This window comes from Heterocephalus glaber, unplaced genomic scaffold (assembly GCF_053883595.1).
Source record: "Heterocephalus glaber isolate CG9 unplaced genomic scaffold, H.glaber_assembly_v1.0 deba00001447, whole genome shotgun sequence".
In the NCBI taxonomy this organism is placed as follows: Eukaryota; Metazoa; Chordata; class Mammalia; order Rodentia; family Bathyergidae; genus Heterocephalus; species Heterocephalus glaber.
This window is the reverse complement of record NW_028258299.1, coordinates 13,440,312-13,457,626: the sequence shown is the minus strand read 5'-3', so window position 1 is coordinate 13,457,626 and position 17,315 is coordinate 13,440,312. Positions and strand designations below refer to the sequence as shown.

At 36.1% G+C, this 17,315-nt stretch overlaps 1 protein-coding gene across 6 annotated transcripts in view; it reads right to left on the bottom strand.

The window, feature by feature from the left end:
- Nucleotides 1-17,315, bottom strand: part of Usp24 (ubiquitin specific peptidase 24) — a 138,899-nt gene that overhangs the window by 74,834 nt on the left and 46,750 nt on the right. For 5 of the 6 annotated variants that reach the window (XM_087214687.1, XM_087214685.1, XM_087214686.1 and 2 more), the window contains exons 8-21: nucleotides 16,231-16,296; nucleotides 13,903-13,977; nucleotides 13,195-13,353; nucleotides 11,932-12,046; nucleotides 11,655-11,758; nucleotides 9,118-9,225; nucleotides 8,879-8,974; nucleotides 8,626-8,787; nucleotides 8,376-8,423; nucleotides 6,477-6,536; nucleotides 2,693-2,800; nucleotides 1,943-2,092; nucleotides 1,145-1,276; nucleotides 205-316 (exon numbers count right to left, since the gene is read on the bottom strand). In XM_087214687.1, coding sequence (XP_087070813.1) covers nucleotides 205-316; nucleotides 1,145-1,276; nucleotides 1,943-2,092; nucleotides 2,693-2,800; nucleotides 6,477-6,536; nucleotides 8,376-8,423; nucleotides 8,626-8,787; nucleotides 8,879-8,974; nucleotides 9,118-9,225; nucleotides 11,655-11,758; nucleotides 11,932-12,046; nucleotides 13,195-13,353; nucleotides 13,903-13,977; nucleotides 16,231-16,296 — 1,495 coding nt within the window. The remainder of the gene's footprint in view (nucleotides 1-204; nucleotides 317-1,144; nucleotides 1,277-1,942; nucleotides 2,093-2,692; nucleotides 2,801-6,476; nucleotides 6,537-8,375; nucleotides 8,424-8,625; nucleotides 8,788-8,878; nucleotides 8,975-9,117; nucleotides 9,226-11,654; nucleotides 11,759-11,931; nucleotides 12,047-13,194; nucleotides 13,354-13,902; nucleotides 13,978-16,230; nucleotides 16,297-17,315) is intronic. The other variant, XM_004869638.4, reaches the window with a different exon arrangement.

Genomic DNA, 17,315 nt, shown 5'->3' with positions numbered 1-17,315 from the left:
TTTTAAAAAGGCAATTTCATCTATTAGGCCATGCTTAATTATAAGATATCACTAATGTAAAAAGTAATTTATTTGTGTATATATCTGTCTATGTGTACAGGGAAAATTCTACAAGGATGCACCAAATTAACTGGTTGCTTCTAATAAGCTTACAAAGATAGGGAAGAATAAGAACTAAAACAAAAATTTTAAGTTTTTTCCTACCATTCATAGTGATTTCATAGGACTCCAATTTCAGAATTTTCTCCTTGAAGAGCTGCTGCTGAACATCACTCTCCAGATCATGCTGTCCTTTTGTAAACCACTCAAAGCACACCTGTGGATTAAGACAGACATTGTTCTATAGTCAACCAAACTGTTTCAGGTAAATACACATTCCATAATGGAAAGATAGTATTAATACTTCAAGAGTTAACATATTGCCAAAATATCACTAAAAACTGAAACGCTTAGAACTCTAAAACTAAATAAAGCAGTTACTAAGTAACTGCTACATAAACAAAATATGCACTCCGACTTTTCACTGAATTTTACACTTGAGTTTTGCCATCATCATGTATTAAGGCCTGCTGTGTGCCAGACACTGTCATATACTGAGTTCTTTCAACAATCTTATAAATTAGTTAATAATTATTCTGTAAGATGAGATGAGGAAAGTGAGATTGTTAGCAAACATGAAAGCAAGTGTTCTGGTTCCTGATTTAATCTGCTTTTAGTTGTCTAATTATAGTTTTAAAAGTCTGCCGAGGCACTGATTCTTCTTTAACTCCTTCTGGAAGCGCAATATCATTTTAAGGAAGTGAAAGATTTCTAGTTGTAACTTAAAATTAATTTCATTGGAGGTAGGAAACATTAAAATATATCTAGAATTCTTTATTTGTATGCATTTGGTTGAATAAGGTATTCTATCCAGAATGCTATCAAGATTATCAAAGTACTCATGTTTTTATTTATATCATGGATACATATTATATAAAATATTTTTCAGCACTTATAGTTCCCAGCCTATAGTATTTATGCTCATAAACAATAAACTTATGTGTTTAGAAACTGAAGATGTGAGACATACAAAAAATGTGAAAGAAACCAGAGTGTAATATTGAAATATTTCTGCCTTACTTTATTCACAATGCCATCTTCTTACCTCTCTATCTAGTTCACAGACATCCTGGCCTGTTACAAGGCACTCCCAGATTTCCTTGGCACGATTCCAACCTAGATAGAGGGTAGCTTCTTGCAAGAAAAATGCCAGAAATTTCAGATGTGCCTCTAAATACTGCAAAAAAAAAAGCTAATCAGTTAACTCCAGGTATTCATGCCTAAAAGAAACATTAAAACAAAGCAGAACTTTACATTAAAAAAAACCCAAGTCTGCTTATTCAATCCATATATATACATATATATACACACACACACACACACACACACACATATGGTAATATAAATGTGAGAAATCTGTTTATTAGTTGACAGTACAACATAACAGAAGCTGCCTCAAGTGTATTACAAATTCAGTTGACCTTAGATATCAATAAAATATAATTTTAGTAATTTCAAAGTAAAATACCACAAACTCATAACTGTAAAGATATTTTTCCAATATTTAAGCAACATTACTTATCAACTGATTTGAAAAATAAAACCCACTATCCACAGAACTGGCAATTATTACTTCAGATCAAAGACAAAAGTTTTTTTTTTTTTTAGTTTATTATATGCAATTCTTAAGTGAGTTCCTGCAAGATTAACTCACAAATGCCATTTTCTAAACTTCATCTTGGATAGTCTACAGCCAAGATACAGAACTGTTCCATCATTACAAAGATAGCTCATGCTACCTCTTTATAGTTACTGTCAACAAACATTACTATTATAGTTTAAGGAAAAATAAAAGGCCAAATGAATGCTCTAAATCATGAAACAGAAATGCAATGCCTGATACCTCCCGATAAGTGTATCGCCCATCCACGAGTGTCAATCCAGTGAGGCCCCCGGGCCCAGCCACAGCTGCTGCAAGTCGATGACAAGCTATCAAACTTCCTGTTACCAATTTCACTATTTCAAAATTTTTCTTCAAGTCCTGAATAATGCTCTTAGCAGAAACAATAAAAAGAAAAGTGGTATGACAATTTGCAGTTATTTTGGGATGTAATCCTAAATGAGAAAGCACTCACATTTCCTGCATAACAGCAAATATTATCAATTTGGTATGCACATTTACTAGGGAACTAATAAACTTGTCTACTATTTTATTTGCATCTAAAAGAGATTCCTTATCTTTAAAAAAATTTTTAAATCTTTGAAAAGAGCTATTTCACATTCTGTATACATTTTTGGATTTTTCTTCCCAAGTCTAGTACACTCAGGAAGCCTTCTTAGCTTCTCAGGCAAATTAATCTGTTTGCAGTACCAAACGTGTCTTTGAGCCTTTTCAAATTTCTAAAACACCATTCCAATTTTTAAAAGTGGGCTTAATTATTTCAACAAATTAGGCATAAACTGGAAAGGAGGTTAGGGATACATCAAAAGAAAAGGTCCAGAATGCTTAAGATCAAGATTATCAAATTATATAAACCAATTACATTAATAATTGTAAAGATATGATAGTGACTATAAACTCAAAGATTTTAGCCACGTTCTATTAGAAGTTATGTGAGTAACTGTATAATAATCAAAATCACTATCCTCTCACCTTGTCTTGCTTTTGATAGGTTTGCTTTATGAATGAACGGGTAATTTCATGGAGCTGACGCAAAGCTGGTACCACCCATACAAACTGGGGATTATTAAGCTGAGATGACTAAGTGAAAAAGAAGTTGCATTAATTAAATTTAGAAATAAATGGCATTCATTTATCAGCTATAAAAAATTTCCAAGTCAATTAGGTTTTACTGTTTCACATTCTATTATTTTCCTTTTCATATTGCTCATTTATAGCTATCTCCATGCACTCATAATTCAGTCTTCAATTTTATATTCTGCATGCAATTTCCTAAGTCAAGAACTGCAAACAGGAGTGGATGTGAAGTGACAGTAAAATGTAAAGGGGTATACCAGCAAAAAACAGACAACAGGGAATTAGCAACTTCAGAGGATAGATTAAGTAGCACAGGGTGCTAAGACATGTTGACACAATAAATTGACGGCAAAGCTTAATAGTGAACTGGCTGGCAAGTAAAATGGAGTAAGAATATGACCTGTTTTATATGAATAAGACATCAAGGATCTGATCCAATACTGACAGTGGTCTAAATACTGAAGGAAATAGATCTGTTTATATTTCCTAGTTAAAACAATTTCAGAAGAAGTAATTCTATTTTTATTAATAAGGGACTGGGGGCATAGTTGAGAGGCAGAGTACATGCTTAGCACGTGTGAGATCCTGGGTTCAATCCTCAGTACCCCCCACTGCCATTTTTATTAACTGTCACTATCCCCTCAGCCTGTCCTTTATACTTTTCAAAACACTTTCAAATGTATTACAGTATTTCTGAAACTGGTACCTGACAATCTAGCCTTCACAGTACAAATATGAGAAGTCTGATGTTCATGCAATACTCTTTAAAAAGAGTAATGGTTTTGAATAAATAGCAACTTCGGAACTATAAAATTTCATTATAAAATGTGGTATCAGATTACTACTAATCAGCCAAAAACTGATTAAAGCTTATTAAGCCCTTAATATTTATTTAAAAGGCTGATTTTGTTTTAAAAATTCTAGTTTTATGGAATCTTTCTGCAAAATGAAGACCCTTTGGGGTAGGAAAAATACTTCAGATGTCTTTTGCAGGAAGTATTTTATTACTGAATACATAAATGTGGGCAAGCTATTGCCAAAACAATACTCTTTTCCTTGCTTCATAATGATTAGCTGGTCAATTAACAAATCAAGTATTTCCTGGAGTCTAAGACATAGGTCTTATAAATATTAACACTTATTAAATTGACACTTCTTACATGTATGTCAAGAGAAACTTACTAGCCACTAGGCATGGGTGTAAATTTTGATACAGCTGTCCTTACCTGAGTATATACAAACTTAACCGTATAGAAGAGGTATCTCTCATATGAGCTGATTAGTTACTTTGTGGAAATAGTAACAAAAATGGCCTTTAAGGTTAAATTTGGATCACTAACTTGTTACTTAAATATTATAAAAAAAGGTTACAAAATGATGTAACACTGACTATCCTGTTGTGTTCACCAATTAAGACCAAAGAAAATGTTAATGGTCTCAGACTAAACCTAAAAGTGTTTTTTTCAAAGTGTGATGGACTCGGGCCATGTGGAGGGATGTATCACTCAGCACTAAACGTCTGTCTTAAGTTGTACCTTAATGCAAAGGAGCTGTTTAATGTAGTATCCATCACTCAGTTAAGGAAAAGCAGCTTGAGTTTAATGAAAGAGGACAAGCACACAAAATTCCATATTCTTCAACATGTCTCAAAATTATACAGCCAGCGTGAAAGACTTCAGAGTGATCCAAAGCATGACTATAGACCACGACAGGCAGTTGTCCATAGCTAGTCAAAGAGGTTTGAATTTAGCCTCTGACTGTAAAACTAAACAATGTGTAGTAAAACTTAATTATAAAGTTCTCTACAAATTTATGATCTGTGATGCGGGCTGCACTGACTAGCTCTTAGAATCACAGAAAAAACGTATTTATTCAAGGCCAACTACTCGTGAGACTAGCTAGAATATTTCTGCTAAAATAAAAAAGTTACAAGGGCCAGTTGCCGCTGCCTGCCTCGCAAGCACAAGGTCCCGAGTTTGATCCCCAGTACCAAAAAAAAAAAAAAAAAAAAAAAAAATTGCAAAATGACAACAATCAAACTTTGAGGCTGCTGTTCAAACTGATACCAACATATTATAAAAGTCAGGATATAAATATGAACCCTTTAGCAATAAGCAGATAGAGTAGTAATTATCATTATGACCAATTAAGTCAATTATGGTTAGAATACTTTTAGTTAACAATGAAATTTATTATTGAATGCAACTTACTATATAAAAAAATTCTAAAACAAATTTAAGAATTTTTTTATATAGCCTTCTAAGGTTTAGCAACTAGGAAAGATGTTATTAATTTCATCTTGTCATGGCATTATATTGCCAAGTTACAAGAACAATTTAAACTATTCTTCCCCAATTAAATTTTGCTCTTCCAATGCGACTGTGGTAAACAAAAGGAACATATCTAATGATGTCCTGGAATTAAGGTTTCATAAGGAGGAGTAGTTAATGGGACATCCAATTTAGATTAATGTTAGATGAAGCCTGTGAGGTCAACTGGGTTAACCTGTAAATCTATGTGTAAATTTTCTTCATTCATTTTTTGTTAAGTGACTTACTAGTCTTTTAGTATTTCCAGTGATGAAGAACTCACTACCTCGGAAGGCAGTGCATTCTGTTTTCATACTATTCTCACAAGCAAGTTCACTGATCTACTCCACTGAAACATGTCTCTGGGTAACTCTCAGGAGAAAAAGGTTGAATCAAATTTCTCTGTAACAATCTTCTAAACACCTAAATAAAGCATTCATTTTCTTCTTCAGTTCTATCTTCTGAAAGCTGAACTTCCTCACTTTCTTATCTGTCTTGTTTTTCCACATTTAGCCTTTTATCTGGAACCAAAGCAGAAATTTTCCCATGAGAGGAAACTTTTTAAAAAGTATCTCCTCATCTATTAACACATCACTGTTTGTCCTGAGGACAGATACCCTGTTACTTTTACTTTCTGTTACATCTTTTGGCAAATAGAAGCAACTCAACCATGTACAAGTTGAGCGTCCCTAATCAAAAAATCTGAACTTTGGAGTGCTCAGAAACAACTCTCTGGGTGCTAACAGCATGCTCAAAGTTTCCTATTTTGTAGCACTTATGATTTCAGAATTTTGCAGTAAATTCTTTGCAAATATTCTAGAATGAAAAAAAAATCTTTAAAATCTGAAACACTTCTGATTCCAAGCATTTCACATAAGGGATACTCAATCTGTATAAGTGAGGCTTTGAGCACTCTCACAGGGAAAAGGGGAAGAAATAAGAGGAAGGGGACTAGAATTTACAGAAAGCCTGCCAGGCACTGACTGCGCTAGGAGGCCTAAAGATAACAACTTAAAGAATATGCAAATACTACTGACTGAATTTAAAAAATACTTTTTTTTTTTGGTTTAGTAAATTTTTTTGGATGAGCGCATTTAAATTTTTAATTGAAGGAAAAAAGAAGTGAAATTCAGAGGGAAGGAGTTGGGATGGACAGTGGAAGGTCTGAAAGAAGCAAAGGAAAGAAAGAGGACCAAGGAGGCTGAGGGAGCCCTGCCAGAATCTACAGAAATAAAGGTCAGAGTTTCTGAACACAACAGTGGGACTTGGGAATTTTATGAGTGTCAAAAGCAGAGGGAAAGGGAATCAGTTGGGGGAACAGAGGTAGCTGAGGGTGGGAGGGGAATAAGAGGTGGGAGATCTTGTCTTACCCTTTGCTTAGTTTCTGTGTAGCCTGGCAGGGAGACATAATCCCCAGTCAGCCCACCTTGCTGCCTGGCAGGAAAGGGCATAGCATAGAAAAACACCTTTAGTGGCATTAAATGATTCACTCCCCTGCCTGGAGCCGTATCCAGGGGACTTTGATCTTCCCACTGACCCCCTTCAGCAACGTGTACTTTAAAAAAGTATCTGTGAAAGCACTTAGTAAACTAGCAAGTGCTATATAAAAGTGTAAGATATCATTTAGAAGGGAATAATGGTACACCAGAATTTCTTTACTGGGAGCAGTAGGGAAATAAAAAAGGAAGACTATTCCTTTCAAGTCTCACAAAATGACTCCAGAAATGTTCCTGTTACTTTCTGAGTTTTGTTATAAAACAACAAGCATGAATGAAGTGACTGCAAGAGGAGCAATAAAAGATGCAATGATGCAACGGACTGCAAGAGCTGGGTAATGCAGCTACAACAAGGGAGGAATAATGGTTCAGAAAGATTTCTGGTTTCAGAAGCCATTTCCCTGGAGGGAAAGAAGAGTCCTTTCAGCTTTGACCTTCACATCTGTCAGGAAACACATCTGTTGCTGGTGAGAAAAGACCATTTTTCTGCAGAGTCCCTTTTCCTGTTATATTACTGAGGACCTAAACTTCTCTGATAATTTGATGAAAATGCTTTAGTCATAAGAAGCTACTAAATTATATGAGTCACTGAGCTGAGAAAATTGGAAAAATTTAAATCACATCTGAGTAGAAAGACAGCAATGTTGTTGAATTAAAGGAATAATTTCTTATACCTCCAGCACTACTAGTTCTAGTCTGTGGATGCTTTTAAAAATCTCTAAAGCTGGGTCATATGCAGAATGTTCACCTGATAAAATTTTAGTGTCAGAAATATGAAACACAACATTCTCAAACAGTCCCAACTAAACCTTTTGACCAAATACAACTCCAGAGTATATAAGCCCCTTAAGTCATCAAACCCTGTTAATAAGAGTTTTTGAATATACCAATGAAAATTAGCAGCATCTCAAATTCTTTAAAGAAATATCAGTGAAAACCAAGGAATATGATTGACTAATGAAATACTAAGCCACTCACTGTTGTACCACAAACTTTCCTCATGTTAATAAAATGAAATAGTTTGGTCTGGGCAAACCAGGGGCTCTGTGGGAAGATAATATTGCTCAGGGCAGAACTGCTGCAACCAGGAAAGCCCACTGCACTGAGCTGGCGACCATGAGAATCGCTCTCAAGAGGAGAGTGGAAGGTTAGTGACTGGAGCAACGGAAAGCACAATCGCTACTGCTGTATCTGTTCACCAGAACATTCCACAAGCTCACAGCACAGGAGGCAGGGGAGGCTGCAGGACAGGCTTCCACAGCCCCAATCCCTCTTGCTGCCACCATCCAATCCTCCCTTCTGAAATCCAGTGCCTGCACCAGGCTTTCATCTCACCGATGGCCTAAAACCTAGCATCTGAAGTGCTACTTATGTGCCAGCATTGAATGAACGTCTTTCCTTTCTTCCTGTCCAAACTATGAATGTTCCTCCACTTCTCTTAGGAGAGAAAAATGGGCCTGTTATTTTAAAATCCATTGTACTTATTAAAGTTGTACACATTAGATCAAATTTAAGAGGGAAAACCAAAGATGAAAGTCTTATAATTTTATGAAAGTTATACAAAACTACTCTTTCAATGTGACACTAAGTTTTCCCCTTTAAGAGTAACAACCAAGCTTTAAATAAAGCATAGATTGTGAACATAAAGTTTGTATATGGATATTAATTTTAAAACACTGAAGTATATTAGTATTTTAAAACTGTGGTGCAATTTATTCAAAATAATTATTAAATCAGTATACCTTTTAGTTGCATCCATCTGCAAATTCTTACCTTGAATCCATCCTTCTTGTTTTTATCCAAACCTGACCATTCTCCAGGCTGAAAATTTATTGTAAGAGAAATGTAAGTGACTTGTAAAAGCAGTACTTATAATTTCCCCAATCTTAGACTCTAAGGTAAGAGCTTCCAGATAGAGCACTTAGTTTAATTTATATAATAGGCGGGAACGTTACTTGGCTCTAACTTCCCAGGCAGTATTGTTGCTCTGACAATAAAGTTAGACCAAAGATGTTAGACCAACCCTTTTAATATCTTCTATGCACTTAATGATGTAGCTCCTCTTGATTGCTTCTTTCACTGCATATGCATCACTAAGGATTGTCAGGTGCTCCTCCAGGGCTTGCTGAATAAGGCTGCTGGGCAGGGTTGGAAGATGAGCCAGTTCCCAGAGTACATCCAACACCTACAATAATATCATTAGCGTGAGCCAGCCGAGCTCCAAACAAAACTGCATCAAGCATTTATAACTAAAAAGATCCATTTGATTCTCCTGCCTTTCCAGAAGTAGTCTCAAAGCGAGCTTCCCGGCCTATTCGTCCAATCAGGCTCAAAAGCTTCTGTCTTACTCTATCACTCTCAGTCTCCCAGCTCTGTAGAACAGCAAAAGAAACAGGAATTTTTTTAGAGTCAAATTGGTAAAATGAACAAAAACTTTAACCTTGAAAGAAAAATAACAGAGAAAAGTAACACTGCGGGGGTCTCAAAAGAGTTGCAAGGGTAACTGAATGCATACCTTCTGAATGAGGACAAACAAATGATTAAGCTGATCGGAATTAAATTTCACAGCTGCTGCAGCAATGATAGTGTGAATGTTCTCAATCACGGTAGATGATTGTCCTGACTAGAAAATAGCAGACATTGGAAAAAAGTTAAGTCTTAGAACTTGGCAAACCTAAGCCTAAGCCTTCTTTCTGGTAATTTATACAAGCAAAAGCAAAAATAAACTGATTGTAGTCTAATCAGCATACACTTGCATGATAGTATTGGCAAGACTACATGAAGCAACCATTTTTTTTTTTTTGGTACCGGGGATTGAACTCCGGTCCTTGCGCTTGTGCAGCAGGTGGCAAAACCACTGAGCTAAATCCCCAGCCATTATTAAAGCAACCATTATTAATGGTTATCAGCTGACCTTATTTAAATTCCTAGCAGCATTAAATCTTTAACAGAACAGTGTAAAAAAATACCAGAACCAAGTTCTCAGTCTGACATACACTCTAAGGGGAGAACAAAATACAGTAATGCCCTGGGTTCATGAACACTTCTGCTTACAAACAATTTGGATCTCAAACAAAAGCGTTTGGCAAAATTTTGTTTCAGTTTCCCAACTCTGCAGCAGGCGACAAACATGACCAGGGCCATCTTCCCCACACAAACACAAATGCAGCCATCTTACTCCAAAACACAAAACAAATTAAGTTCATAAACCAAGGTACAGTACTACTGTATTTTCAACTAGGTAAGAGAGTCAAACTGATTAAATCACAAGACAAGGGTACTCGCTTTCAGTATTTTAAAAATAATTTCAAGGACTTCAAATGGGAGTATCATCTGCCCTACTTCTAATTTTGCTCATAAACACTGTGACTTACTCAATCGACATGTATCTATCTTACGGACAGTAAGTCAGAGCTGCAGACCCTCCTGCTGACCCCTCCTGCTGACCTGTCAACACTCGCTTTAAAATTTCAATGGTGGAACTGTTATGCCTCACTGTTCCCCATGTGAGAAACTTGAAAAGTAGGGAGGTATTTATAGATTCTTTAATTTTCTTGCACCTGCTATGCGCAGAGCTGTTTAATGAATGTAGCACGTATACACAATGCAGACATCATGATCTCTAATCTTCAACCTTATACAGATTCAAAATTTAAACTCACAGAACAAAATTACACGAGGACAGTCAACAAAGGCTGAGACGTAGAAGTAAAATCTGTGGGACCTCGGAGTGGTTTTTTTTCACTCTTGCTTCCTCCCTCCCTTCTGTAGATTGCTCTGTAATGCTGGGCTGGGAGAATAAACTACACTTTTCAGAATCCTTTCCTAGCTATCTTCCCATTACTGTATGCTCTATCGGTGAGGGGCAGTTCTGAGAGCTAAGACAGGGGAAGGAAGGAGCATCTCTGGTCTAGGCTCAGAGAGTAAAAACAGGGTGGGCTGAGGCAGCAAGGTGTTTTCAAAAGTGCTGGTAGCAAAAGCACTCCTGACAGTTCAAGCCCTTGTAAGGAAAGCACCTCTCGGAGCAGCGCTCTCTTCTTGGGCTTACCACTCTTTCTTCCTTTTCACTTCTCCAGCATTCTTTGCTCTTTTTCCTATTTTTATTTTTAATCATCCACCTTAGCAACACCTTTGTAAACAATCCCCTGTAGTCAATTCCTTGTGTTTGAAATACATGGTATAATTTGTTTCCTAATGAGACTGATTCATATAGTGACTAAGTGGACACGGACCACTAGGATTTTTTCTGGCTTCCCAGTTGGAGAAGGATAATATCATTACAGAACGACAATGAGAATAAGTAGATTTGGGCTTAATGAATTTGAGATATTAATGAGATACACATTTAGATGTACTGCACTGGGGCTCAAAGAAGAGGTCTGAATTAAAGATATGATTTAGAGTCAAAAAGCCACAGGAATAGATGAAACTGACTAAAGAAAGCTTATATAGTAGAGTTAAAAACTAAGGCTTGAAAAAAAGAAAAAAGCTGTTATTAGGCAAAATAGAAGAGATGTTATTAAAGGAGATTGAAGAAGGAATGCCTGAAAAACAGTAGAATAAATAATGGCCAAAGCGAAGGAAAAGGAAAATGAAGGGCATGTTAAGATTCTGTCACACCTCTCCAGAATCCCAATGAGAGAAGACAGTTTTACTATTGTCCTCATTTATTAAGTTAAACTGGAAAAAGTTACCAATAAAAATTAATAAACAGTACAGTGAAAAGAGCACTGGACTGATAAAAGGCATACACCTAACCTAGTTAGGTGATAATAACCTAGTTAACTGATAAATAATCTTCAGGAAAGTTTTTAATTACCTAATCTAAAAACAAGACAACCAGACAATATTGGTAGTCTGAAACTTCTTGGAGTAGTGGAACCCTTTTTATGTCAGCAATCTTAATATGAACCTAAAACTATAAAACAGAATAGGTTCAGCTACATAGGTTAAAGCAAGACACAGGTCCCCTTTCCTGTGCACACCACTCTCTTCCCTCTCCAGTCACCCATACATGTCAGAAAAGGGCAAAAATAATTCTGATCAACTTACCTGTATCTTCCAAATTTTAGTGAGCTCATCTAATGATAATTTACTGCCCAAGAGTTCAATAATCCCCTTTATACGATCACAGTATTGTGCTTGGTCTATGTTGCCTAATAGAAAAAACACCAGAGAGGAAGACACCAGATGCAGTGAACACGGACTCTAAATATAATTCTGTTAATTCAAAGTCACAGTTACTTGCTAAAAGATTGTTTAAAAGTTAATATAAAGAAACAATTTGCACCTTTTAAAATAGTGTTTTTATTTTTTGAAAGCAACTTACCTTCCAGTGCAATCGACAAAACTGAGTTTTCAACTAGCCAGTCTAACAATCTGTCTGTATCTATAGCATTCTTCACGGATTTGGATAAAGTGCTGTCTTCTATCAGTTTGGTTACCTGAAAAGACAGGATTGTTGTGATCGAATCTAGTATGTGTAATTAAAATCTTCATATCGATGTAAAATCTATAAAACTTATAAGCAACTAGTTTGACAACTAGCCAACATGTATCAAAAGCCAATAATCAGACATCAGCAGACTACTATCTGTGATATGTCTAGGAAGAACATGTTGCCATCCTTTCTGCTTCTACTCCTTGAACCACTGCTAACTGGCTCAGAAATGTACACCTAACCCAAACTTCAGTCAGGACACAGCCTCCAAAATTTACAACTGGTACGAGAAGGAAAGAGTCAGTCTCTCACTGACAACGAGAACTGCAGGGTGTGCAGCTCGGGAGTTATCCATGGCGCTGGGCTCTACTGTACGAAAGATGTCACACTGCATATAGAGAGAGAACAAGGCCAACATGCTCAGAAAAGCAGAGGCAAGACTTGGACAAAGTCCTGGCAACAGTCAGGTCTCAAATTCTATTTACTCACTCGTGCCTTTTTGTAATTTGCCTATTTAATCTTTTATTTATGTGAAAGAGCCAAGTCTCCTTCCAATAAATTCCTCTTTTGGCTTAAAATGGTTCAAGATTAGTTTATTTCACATGCAGCTAAGAATCCTGAATCCTAACTAAACCTTCAGTGATCTGAAGGACAGATCACTGGAATTACAATTGAACTGTCTTGGCTTCACTTGTCATTCACCAAACCCACTGCACTGTTTTAGTAGATTTAATACAAGTTTAGGGAGCCACAAAAAATTACTTCCATTGTTTTGCTCAGACCAACACAGTTGTAGGTGCTTTGTTTTCTTTGTCCCAACACTAATTACAAGATTTGGTTTAACCCATATGTGAAATAAAAAGGAACTGTCCCTTGGGTAAAAAGTAAATCTCAAACCAAATATTCTGAGAGATTTTATAGTAGCAAATGTCACAATAACATTAAATACTTCAGAGAATACAAACAAGATGGTTTTATTAGCAATTATAAATCATTTCTACATAATCATTTCTACATAGTCACTGTTCTCTCCTTTATATGATTAAGAGAAACATTCTGTTTTTCTCAATACCTTTACATTGATAACCACAAGTTTTGGCAGAGCTTAAGGTCCTGAGTATTTTCACTTGTAGAAACAAATGTAAAGCTTACTTCTTTAAGGGAATTCATTTTAGCACTGAAGTGTGGTGACTTCAGCATGCGCAGTAGGATGTCAAGTCGAAGGTCATCCACAATCGTCACAAGGTCAGGTTGGAAGCGCATGCAAAGTAACTTAACGGCAGACAAGAGCTCAGGGATGCTAACCAGTCTCTTTAATTCAATAGAAATAGAAAAAAGAATTGTAAAAACATTTTGATCCCAATTCGCACAACACACACAAGAGTATAGGCTAAGAAGTCTGGGAGTATCTGATATTCCACATGACTAGTGAACTATACTTTGCTCACCAGAAATTAGGTATACTGGTGAGTGAGCAACCAAACCAAACCAAACCATCCGGAGAAATCTAAGACAGATAAATCATGTTAAATGTTAAAACTGTTTGAAACAACAACTCCAAAAACAAAACAAAAACAAAAACTTTTAATACAAAATTATTTTAATGTTTCTTCTACTCTATTATACTGACTGCAAAATCTAGTCAGTAGAATTCTGAATGGTGGTCACATACCAAGAATACTTTCTGTTGACTGCGGTTAACACCAAACTTTTTGAGTGAGGGAATGTAAAATTAATTTGATGAGAATCATTATGTGACCAGACTCCAGACAGCAATGCTGTGCAAATGTTTCCAAGTCCTGGCTCTGGTAGATGGACTATTTTGGCACTAGGGTCTACCTAGCTGGCAACAGAACTTACCTTGTCTTTGAGGTCTTTCTCTTCCACACTCCGCACATCCTGGATTGTAGTAAGGATGACTGGGTCTAGCATGGGCTGTAGAAACAAAATGGTGCAGTTAATAATAACTGAATCCTGTTGGTTGTGGTGACAAACGCCTATAATCCCGGCACTTGGGGAGGCTGAGGCAGGAGGACTGCTAGTTCAAGCTCAGCTTAGGCAACTTAATGACTCAACAAGTCCCTGTCTCAAAACTGAAAAAAAGACTTGAGGGCAGGGGATTTAGCTCAGTGGTTTCGCCGCCTGCTGCGCAAGCACAAGGACCGGAGTTGGATCCCCGGTACCAAAAAAAAAAAAAAAGACTTGAGATGTAATTCAGTGCAAAGGACTTGGATTCAATTCCCAGTACTGCAAAACAAAGTTAAAAATTTACGAACACCTGAATTTGTCCAAGAAGTAGAGAGAAGCTATGTTTTCATTCACCATTCACAAAGCAGTGAATGCCACAAAAAATGTGAATTTTAGTTCAAGAACCACCACTACCTAGACAGTCCCTGCTATTCCATCTTACAAGAATGATTTGAAGAACATCTCAAGACACACAGGCAAACTTTCAAAACATTAACCACAAGAACGTATTGTTCTTAGAATAAGTATTTTGCATTTAACTTTTTAAAATGAACACAGACCAGGTAAAATGCACTTCATACAAACTACTTTTGCTTGCTGATATGAATGAGACCCATAATGAGACTATCCTAACACAACGCTCCAGAATGGCAATCCAGTCAGGTAACTAAATAGTATGTCACAAGCGGTGAAATACTAGCTCAACTACCGCTTTCATCTAAGTAAGATAATCTTAAACATTTGGCTGGTAAGGTTTAAGAAAGACAATATTTGACTGTCAGAGCCACCAATACATTACCAATGAATTAAAATGATATCACACAATTATCCAGACAGAATTTCTTCATTTACACTTATGCCAACTGTACAGTAAGGACTGAGGGCTGTAAGAGTTAAGAGGTGGGTCAGTGTCCTTGTCAGCAAGTGTCAGGCTGTTTAATCCTCATCGCAACTCTGTAAGATGGGTATTATTACTATCACCATTCTTCAGATGAGGGACAGAAGAGAAAGAGTAAAATAACTCTCCCACATCATGCAAGCAGCATGTGGTGAATGAAATTGTTAGTTTATGCCAGGTAACATATATCATGGTATAAATTCACTGCTGAATGAATTTAAGTTTGGCCAGCCAGGTATAATTAAAAGAAAGATTAATTTCTATATACTTTTGTTGAAAATTAGTATCTTTCTTATTCTTTTTAAACAATGCTCTTATATGTACTTTTTAAAGAACTTAATCAGAAGGTAGAATATTTATGCTCAGTTCCTTTCCATAGAGCAAGGCATGGATAAATGCACTTAAAATCCTACCTAGAACCTGATTATTTTAAAAAATCAATCAATCAATTATTAATTATTGAATTTTTAAACAAATCACTTTGCTTCTGTACGTCTTAGTGTTTTGGCTACAAAACTAATAGCCATACTTATGTGCTTAATAAACTGGGAAGAATGGCAGATGTTGCTAAAGAGGTTAATAGAATGAAGAAAACATTTAAACAAGCCATCCTACTTCACTTAAAAATCTTATAGTCTAAACCTGACATCTAAAGAAAGTATCTAACATTTACAAATGGTAGGAATTTTTAGTACCTACTATGAAAAAAACACCCTTATCTCCCTGATTAAAATGGTCCTAAGTAAATTTGGCGTTAGAAAGATGGAATAATGCATATGTGCATATGGAAACATTGCTCACAAGGATATTATGCTTCTAAAACCATTTATGATCATTTTTTTTTGAAGTATGCAAAAGTTACAATGCATTAGCATTAGAAAACTTGACACTAATATTTTGATTATTCTTGACCAGCTGGCTTAAACATCTGCAGAGCCAGAAAATTAGACAAGATGTGCTGTAAAGCTGTTATTCAGAAGTGAGTGACTTATTAGCTGAAAGCTCAACACTGACCTGAAGTAACTCATAAAGGCACCGACCCCTGACACACCCATGAAGAGGATAGGGATATATGTTGCCTAATCTATACATGAGAAAATAAAAAGAGTTGATACAATGATTAGGTTAGAGGTCTCATACTTTGAATTATTAAGCATTTTTATCATCTTCAGATGATATTTTTATAAGAACAGCAGCTATTTTGAAAAAAAATTTACCTCAGATTAAGCACAATTCTCAACAATCTGATAAAAAGAAAAAGGCTACTATTTGTACGTCTTCAGTCAATCAGCTGTGCATTCATGTAAAATGGCTCATCCTACCTGCACCACTGAGGGACTCAGGTACTCTGCACACACTCCTAAGGGCTGTACCAGTGCTGAGACGGCCTGTGAAGACAGTGAAGGTTACAAAGATTTGTGAGAAAGGATTTTCCTGCCAAAATTAAGCAAATCCTTTTTCCTACATTGGAGAAAAATTTAAAGAGCAATTTGATTATAAATGGATAAGTAAACTATTTGATAAGTGGTTGATATGAAGATGTTGATCTTTTTAAATTACAGAAATTTAATGTAATTAAAACCAGAATATGTTAATAAAGCTCCTGTGAAGGACTAGACAGACAAAAGTGATTCTAATTGTACAACATTAAAATTTTTTTTTTGAGGCCGGGGATTTAGCTCAGTGATTTTGCTACCTGCTGTGCAAGCGGCAAGGACCCAAGTTTGATCCCTGGTACCAAAAAAAAAATTTTTTTTTTGAAAAGGAGAGTACAGCCGGGATGTAGATCAGTGGTGCTGCCACCTGCCTTGCAAGCGCAAGGTCCTGAGTTCAATCCCCGGTACTAAAAAAGAAAAAGAAAAGGAGAGTATAGTTGGGGAAAAACTGAAATATGCCTTTAACAAAAACTGCCCAAGGCTCATTTGAAGAAAATTATAAAATGTACTAAAAAAAGAAGGATCAAAATTTCAAATGATCAGGTACCATATTCCTGAACGGAAAGTACCAGTCCTGTAAAAACATCAATTCTCCAGCTGACCAATACATGTAATGTAATTCCAAGCATTCCCTCAGTAGGATTTTCTGTAGTGGAACCTCACAGGTAGACTGCCTGCCAAAGAATGAAAATATGAGAACAATCAAGATGATTTTATTTTATATTACTTTATTTTTAAAAGAGGCATGAGAAGGGTTTATCAGAGGTAGATGTAGGCCACATTCAAGAGCAGAGTGCAGGTCTCAGAGAAAGGAGGCACTCAGATGATTTTAAAAAGGTAGAAGTGGTACTGCCAATAATTAAAACACTTGAGTACTCGTACAGAAAAATGGTTTAAGCACAAATGACAGGAATAGATGTCCAGGATCAAGTTCACACACACATAGAGTCAGCAAGTACAAAGAGAGCAGA